Raw genomic sequence first — 8,305 nt, forward strand, 5'->3', positions numbered from 1 at the left:
TGATACATAATCAACCGTAACCAGAATATATTGATGACCTTCGGATAGTGGAAATGGGCCCATGAAGTCAACTCCCCAAACACCGAATAATTCAACTTCTAAGATTGACGTCAAAGGAATTTCATTTCTTTTAGACATATTCCTTATCCTTTGACATCTATCACATTGCACAACATGAGCATGGGCATCTTTGAATAGAGTTGGCCAAAAGTAGTAGCACTTTAAGACTTTTGTTGTGGTCCTTTGCCCCTCAAAATGTCCTCCATATGGAGACTCATGACAGAGCTCTAAAATATGCTTGGCTTCATGCTCAGGAACGCATCGACGCATTATATGATTAGGTCCTTGTCGATATAGGAATGGATCATCCCAGAAATAAAATTTTGCGTCATGTCTTAGCTTCTTCTTCTGCTGGTATGTATAACCATCCGGTAGTTGACCGCAAACTATGAAGTTTACTATGTCCGCATACCAGGGAACATTAACGTCTACTGCCATTAACAGCTCATCGGGGAATTACTCAAACAATAGCAAACTCATGCAAAAGAAGTTTTATTACCAAATACTGCGACACTAATGCATTGTATTGCAGGATTTTTACAAGAAGCTAACGCATAGTCAAGAAGTGCCGCAAGGAAAGCTCTAGCGCATGGACCATGCGTCAGAGGGAATTCAACGCAGAAAAGATTCCTTGATCTAGGCTGGTTGTGTCACATCACCACTTGCAAGTATGGGCACCTACAGCAAGAGGTGTCTGAAAAGCTTCCAAGCAACAAACGGCGTCTGAAAAGCTCCCGAGAATCAGGCGACTGACCAGGGCATGGACTTTAATGTTGACCAGGGTATGGACTTTAATACTGCCCATTCACCAAGTGGACATGACCAACGCCTATAAATAGATGAAGTCCCTCCAGAGTTCACATTGAGAAAAATTATTCAATTCAGAAATTATCAAGATCCTTACTCTCTATAATTAGTGTAGTCGTAGTTTAAGTTGTGTTGTGGTGCCAAGACGATCAGAAAGGTTGAGAACCACCACCACCGCAGGTCAGGGATTGGAGGAAGCCAAGCTTGAGAAAGACACTTCATTCTCTTCCTATACAAGTGATTCTACACAACATAATTGAGCCAAAGAAATACAACAGATTGTACTTTGCGGCTTGACTCGGTTCCTTTCATCTCATTTATCATTTTCGTTTCATTTGATTGAATATTTCTTTTATAAAGTCAATTTTCTTCTTTATAAAATTCATATATTTGATCCATCACATTTTTGCCATTGGTTATTTCTTGTTCATGTTCAATGCATTCATACGTTATGTAAAACTTCATTTCAAACGCTTAAGCCAACTTGATCACTTAGTAAAAGCATCTTAAACTTAGATTATTCGAGAGAATAACTAAGTTGCATCAAGTAGGATGCCTAGTACAGCTAGAGATAGAATTACTGGTGTTTATTGCATTCTGTATTAGATGCATGCACCCTAGAGATAGGTTTTGTATGTTATTTGCATTGAGAAATGTTGAATAAAGTTTAGCGCATAAACAAAAGATAAGCAATTCATCCCATCTCATCCACATCACATTCTGGTTTGTGTACACTCATCTTAGACCGACGCATCCACTTACATTAAACTCCATTTTCGCATGATCCATCACTCACCACTCAACTCTTTTGTATCATCTTGCACAGGCACAACACTTAGTGTAAATAACACATTTCTCTTCATATATTTAGGAAAACCCCTACAATAGATACAATGCAAGGTCTGTGTTTGTTTAACTGAATCCCTGAGTTCGACCATGGACTTGCCAGGAGCCTAAATTAGATTTATACTTGGGTCTGGTTTAGGAAAACTTGAACATCATTAAAAGAAGTGTTGTGCGTTTTGTTGCATCTTTCTAACGCACTAATGCGTTACAAATACTTCAACGCATCACTTATACTTGGAACTTATTCTTCCAATTTATTTTATACAATACACTCCTAGAGTGAATCACGATAGCAATGAACAAGTTTTTGCCGCCGTTGTCGGGATTCAGAAACAAGACTAACCAGAAATTTCGTTTGTATCTGTTGTAGGAACACTTCGGTCGAGGGAGTATTACAAGCTACGCCTAAGCTTGTGAATGTTTATGAGCAGGGAAAGCACTCCTGAACTCATATACGACCCCGAGATTGAAAGGACCTTCCGGCGTAGGAACCGATCTAACCGTGTCGAAGGTTGAGGCCTGTCTCTTATACACATCTAGATGTGTATAAGAGACAGGATCTAACCGTGTCGAAGGTTGAGGCAGCAATTTCTCAGATAACTGAAAAGGCAACGAGCAATGGTGAAAGAATAGGAAAATCAACAACTAGTTCATGTTGCACAGAATCCAATCATAATGGCGAATAGCAGCACGCGTCATATGAGAGAGTACGCGTCCCCTGTACTGTATGATTTCTCTTCAGGAATCATCTACCCAGTGCCAGACAGGACCAGGTTCGAGATGACATCTGTAATGCTCCAAATGCTCCAGACTGTTGGACAATTTGAGGGTGGTCGTGGTGAAGATCCTCACGCCCACGTGAAGCGTTTCCTAGAAACGTGTATTCATTTGTGATTCATGGAATCACCCTAGAGGCGATCAGGCTATCTTTGTTCCCTTATTCTTTGCGTGATGACGCAAAACAATGGGTGAGCTCAATAGAGCCTGGTGAAATCACCACTTGGGAGAAGTTGGTGGAAAAATTTATGCAAAAATACTTCCCACCTACCGCCAACACGAGAAGGCATCAAGAGATTATGAACTTTGAACAAAAGGAAACTAAGACCTTAAGTGTCGTATGGGCACGTTTTAAGGGATTGGTCAAGAACTGCCCAAACCATGGACTACCTCTAACTATCCAAATGGAGACGTTTTATGGAGGATTGAATAGAGCATCGCAGATGGCAGCAGACGCAGCAGCGGCTGGTGGACTTATGGACAAATCTTATTCTGAGGCTAAAGAGATATAAGACCGCATTGTTAAGCACAACATGGAATGGGTGGACGATACGTATGATGGAAGAGCTGACAGAAAGAAGAGATCTCAGAACGTTAATTCTATCGATTCCAAGGCAATAGCCACACTTTCTGCTTAAGTGGCTATGATGACCAGCCTTTTGCAGAACATAACACTAGGAAACGCATTAAATCAGCAGAAGGTGAATCAGGTAGAAGCGTTCGGGCAGCCCATGGTTAGCTGTATGGACTATGGAGATCCTCACTCCTATGTTGAATGTCCACAAAACCCACAGTCAGTATGCTTCATCAAAAATAACCCATTTTCTAATACATATAATCCTGGATGGAGAAACCATCCAAATTTTTCTTGGACGGGAGGAAATCATCAGGAGCACCATCCAGGGGCGAACCAACAGCAAAGGAATGGACCATCGCCTGCATTTCAATAAATGCATCAGCCACATCAACAGACCTTTAATAGATGAGGACATGCGTCGAACTCAGGATCTTCGCTTGAGAAACTATTGAAGGAGTACATAGCCCAGAATGACGGGCTGCTGAAAAGCCAGGCATCGTCTATCAGAAACCTGAAAATCCAGGTAGGGCAGATAGCGAGCGAGTTGAAAAGTAGGAAGTCTGGAGCTCTACCTAGCAATACTGAAACACCTGAGAGCAACAATGGGAAGGAGCAATGTCACGAGGTGACGTTGCGAAGTGGAAAAGCTCTTGAAGAAAGAAGAATGAATCCAAGAAACAGCAGTCCTTCGAAAGAATGCATCACACATTCAATGGACCAAGAAGAAAGAACGCCTGAGACTATAAGCCATTCAGAACCCAGTACATCTAATGCATGAATGCCTGAGATGCTGCTGAATGCACCATTCCCTAGGCGTCTGATGAACAAGAATGATGAACAACAATTCAAGCACTTTCTTGAGCTCCTAAGGCAGTTGCATATCAACATTCCACTTATAGAGGCCTTGGAGCATATACCAACATATGTTAAATTTTTTAAGGACATTTTGACAAAGAAAAGAAGAGTCAGTGAGAAGGAAGTAATCATGCTAACGTAGGAGTGCAACGCGTTAGTAAGCAACAGTCTATCGAAGAAGCAAAACAACCCTGGGAGCTTCACAGTTCCTTGCTCGATAGGAGGATTGGATGTGGGTCATGTGTTGTGCGATTTGGGAGCTAGCATTAATCTCATGCCACTCTCAATTTTTAAGAAACTAGGGATTGGCGAAGCACAACCCACTTTTGTTACTCTTCAGCTTGCTGACAGAACAATTAAATACCCAGAAGGAAAGATTGAAGACATTCTGGTAAAGGTTGACAACTTCATATTCTCAACTGACTTTATTATCTTGGACTATGAAGCAGATAGGGTGGTACCAATTAACCTTGGATGCCCCTTCTTAGCTACTGGGAAAGTTTTAATTGACGTGCATAAAAGAGAATTAACTATGCGCGAAGATAATCAAGAGGTGAAGTTTAATGTGCTCAACGCATTGAAGTTCTCAGATAGTGAAGATTGTCAACTAAACAGTATTGAGTTGCCTGAAGAAGAGACCAATTTATGTGAGGTCCTCAGTTTGGAGAACCTGAAAGAATCAGAGCCGCCAAGTCTGAGTGAGCGGCAGAAAAAACCAACGCATCCATCACTTGAGGAACCACCAGAACTCGAGTTAAAATAGTTACCTAGTCACTTGAAATACGCATTCCTTAAAACCAACACTTTACCTGTGATCATTTCCATAAATCTTACAGAGCCTAATGAGCAATCTCTCTTGCAGATGCTGAAAAAGCACAAGCGTGCAATAGGCTGGACGCTTGTGGATATTCGTGGCATTAGTCCATCTTATTGCATGCATAAGATTAGGTTGGAAGAAGGGAAGTCGGGTCAATCGAGCCTCAAAGAAGGCTGAACCCCATAATGAAAGAAGTGGTCAAGAAATAAATTTTAAAATGGTTGGGCACGGGAGTTATTTATCCTATATCCGATAGTAGCTGGGTAAGTCCAGTCCAATGCGTTCCCAAGAAAGGGGGAACGACTGTGATAGTCAACAGCAATAATGAGTTCATACCTTCGAGGACTATCACGGGCTGGCGCATCTGATGGATTACAGGAAGCTCAACGCAGTAACTAAGAAAGACCACTTCCCCCTTCATTTCATCGTTCAAATGTTTGATAGACTTGCGGGCAAAGAATTTTATTGCTTTCTTGATGGATACTCTGGTTATAACCAGATTTTGATTGATCCAGAAGATCAAGAGAAGACAACGTTCACATGTCCCTTTGGAACATTTGTATTCAGACGCATGCCCTTTGGGCTGTGTAACGCACCGGGGACATTTTAAAAGTGTATGATGGCTATCTTCTCTGACTTCTTAGAAAAGACCGTTGAAGTCTTCATGGATGATTTCTCAGTCTTTGGAGACTCATTCCACTCATGCCTAGATAATTTGAAGGTCGTCCTCGCTCGATGCGAGGAAACAAACCTTGTACTGAATTGGGAAAAATGTCACTTCATGGTGACTAAAGGAATTGTCTTAGGCCACAAAGTATCCAAGGTTGGGTTGGAAGTAGATGAAGCCAAGATAGATGTCATAGCAAAAATTCCACCACCATCGAATGTTAAAGCTTTAAGAATTTTTCTAGGGCATGCTAGCTTCTATAGAAGGTTTATTAGAGGATGCTCACAAACTGCACGACCATTGAGCACATTACTAGAGGCGAACCAGCCCTATGATTTCAATGAAGACTGCACTGACGCGTTTGAAACCCTGAAATATGCATTGACGACAGCTCTAGTATTAATAGCACCGGATTGAACACAGCGGTTTATTCTCATGTGCGACGCGAGTGATGTGGCAGTTGGAACAATGTTAGGGCAGAAGAAGGGAAATTTAATACATCCCATCTCTTACGCGTCCAAAACTCTGAATGACTCTCAGGAACACTACACCACCACTAAAAAAGAAATGTTAGATGTAGTGTTTGGCATTAAAAAGTTTATATCTTACCTAGTTGGTGCGTCAGCCACCATATATACCGATCACTCAGCCATAAAATTCCTAATGAGTAAAAAGGACGTGAAGCCAAGATTGATAAGATGAGTGCTGCTGTTACAGAAGTTTGATATTGATATCCAGGACAAAAAGGGAACCGAGGTCCAGGTGGCTGACCACCTGTTCTAGCTAGAACATCAAGATATGCAAGATCAAGAAAGTGAAATTAAGGACGCATTTCCTGATGAAAGCCTGTTCAGAGTTGAAGGCAGAGAACCTTGGTATGCAGACATAGTCAATTATTTAACCACTAAGAAATTCCCTGGAAACTTCAACTCTCAACAAAAGAAACGATTAGTACATGATAACAAATTTTACTTTTGGGATGAACCGTTTCTATATAAGCAAGGCCCTGACTCCATAATGCGTCGATGCATTCCGAAGGAGGAGACACAACGCATCTTAGCTGAGTGTAATGACTCTCTTTACGGAGGGCATTTTGGTGGGCAGAGAACCACTGTTAAGATCCTTCAGAGCGGATATTTCTAGCCCACCCTCTTCAAAGACGCAAGGGAGTTTGTTCGTAATTGTGACCCCTGCCAACGCACCAGGAATATTTCTTCAAGGGACGCAATGCCCTTGAACAATATTCTCGAAGTTGAGTTATTTGATGTTTGGGGTATTGATTTTATGGGACCTTTTCCCTTGTCCTGTGGCCAACAATATATCCTGCTTGTAGTGGACTATGTGTCAAAGTGGGTAGAAGCAGTAGCCTGTGCTAGGAATGATGCATCCACTGTTTCCAAGTTTCTTACCAGGAACATTTTCACGCGATTTGGAACGCCAAGAGCCCTGATAAGCGACAAAGGTACGCACTTCATTAATCGCATCATTTCTAAATTACTTGCAAAATATAATGTTAGGAACAAGACCTCTACTGCCTACCACCCACAAATAAATGGTCAAGTGGAAGTATCCAATCGAGAAATCAAATCCATCCTGGAGAAAGTTGTCAATGCAACACAGAAGGACTGGGCACAGAGGCTGGATGAAGCGCTCTAGGCCTACAGGACTACTTATAAAACCCCTATAGGTATGTCTCCATACTCTCTTGTATTTGGAAAAGCTTGTCACTTACCTTTAGAGTTAGAGCACAAGGCGTTTTGGGCAGTTAAGAAGTTAAACATGAACTTGGACACCGCAAGCGCTCAACGCAAACTTCAGCTCAATGAGCTTGAGGAGTGGCGATTGAACGCATACGAGAACAACAAGCTATACAAAAAGAAGACAAAGCATTGGCACGACCAACACATCAGTAAGGAAGATCTTGTTTTTGGCCAAAAAGTTCTTTTGTTCAATTCACATCTGCATTTGTTTCCAGAGAAGTTAAAATCCAGGTGGTCAGGACCCTTTAACATTAAGACAATCTTTCCATATGGAACAGTGGAATTAACACGAGAAGATGGCACCAACACATTCAAAGTAAATGGCCAAAGAGTGAAGCCATACTTTGAAGATGAAATGGAACGTCAAAAGTCATCTCTCGCACTACGCGAAGCCAGCTAAGACCTGCGTCGAAGCATCCCTGCGTTCGCATCGCCATATATTCCAGGGACACTTCCTCTATCCTTGTCTTTTTTTATTCTGTATTTTATAATACGTTTGAGTTTGTTGATTTGTTTGTCTGCCTATGTTTTCAAGATTGATTGTTCTTTGTTTCTTCATAAATTAGAAATTTTACTTGTTTTCTTTTTAAAAGTTATGTACAATCGAATTGGGAATAACGGACGCGTTAGACTCAAGTCTAATGCATGGCCTAGTTGAAGGGACACGTCTCGAGAATACAAAAGCACTCGAGTGCTTAGAAACCCAAGACGTCCCTTTAACTTCACATTTATTACAGACGTCAAGCGCCTGACGTCAACCCACTAACCCTCTTTCAGCCTATAAAACGATCGAAAGGTTCATTTTTTTTCTTCTTCCTCATTTCCCTATCGAGATCTCTGAAACTAAAAATAAAAAAACCTAGCCTCTCCATTTCCCTCACCTTCGATCTACTCAAGCTTATCTCCGGCCACAATTTCGTCTGCTTCAAATAGTCAGAACCAGACCTTGAGCTTTGGGAACGACTTGTCGGTAAGTTCCTACTCTTCCTCGTCTATTTCGCTTTCGCCTCCCCCGAGCCCTAAAAAAACCTCCAAACCCTCTGTTCAATCCAAACGTACGCACAGCGGAGCAATCTCATCCTCCTCCCAAAGGTCGTCGAAGCCCACCACAACACCCACAAAACTCCCCTCCAAAACCT

General features: G+C 41.7%; 2 protein-coding genes across 2 annotated transcripts; both read left to right on the forward strand.

Annotated features, from left to right (window-relative positions):
* The first annotated feature begins 4,196 nt into the window (after nucleotides 1-4,196).
* On the forward strand, nucleotides 4,197-4,685 carry LOC120079267. The gene has a single exon (XM_039033425.1). It carries the CDS (start codon nucleotides 4,197-4,199, stop codon nucleotides 4,683-4,685), a length of 489 nt encoding a protein of 162 aa, XP_038889353.1.
* A 2,500-nt stretch (nucleotides 4,686-7,185) lies between these two features.
* Nucleotides 7,186-7,566, forward strand: LOC120079268. The gene has a single exon (XM_039033426.1). The coding sequence runs from the start codon at nucleotides 7,186-7,188 to the stop codon at nucleotides 7,564-7,566; it is 381 nt and encodes a 126-aa protein (XP_038889354.1).
* The last annotated feature ends 739 nt before the right edge of the window (nucleotides 7,567-8,305 follow it).

The sequence above is a fragment of the Benincasa hispida genome, chromosome 6 (assembly GCF_009727055.1).
Source record: "Benincasa hispida cultivar B227 chromosome 6, ASM972705v1, whole genome shotgun sequence".
In the NCBI taxonomy this organism is placed as follows: domain Eukaryota; kingdom Viridiplantae; phylum Streptophyta; class Magnoliopsida; order Cucurbitales; family Cucurbitaceae; genus Benincasa; species Benincasa hispida.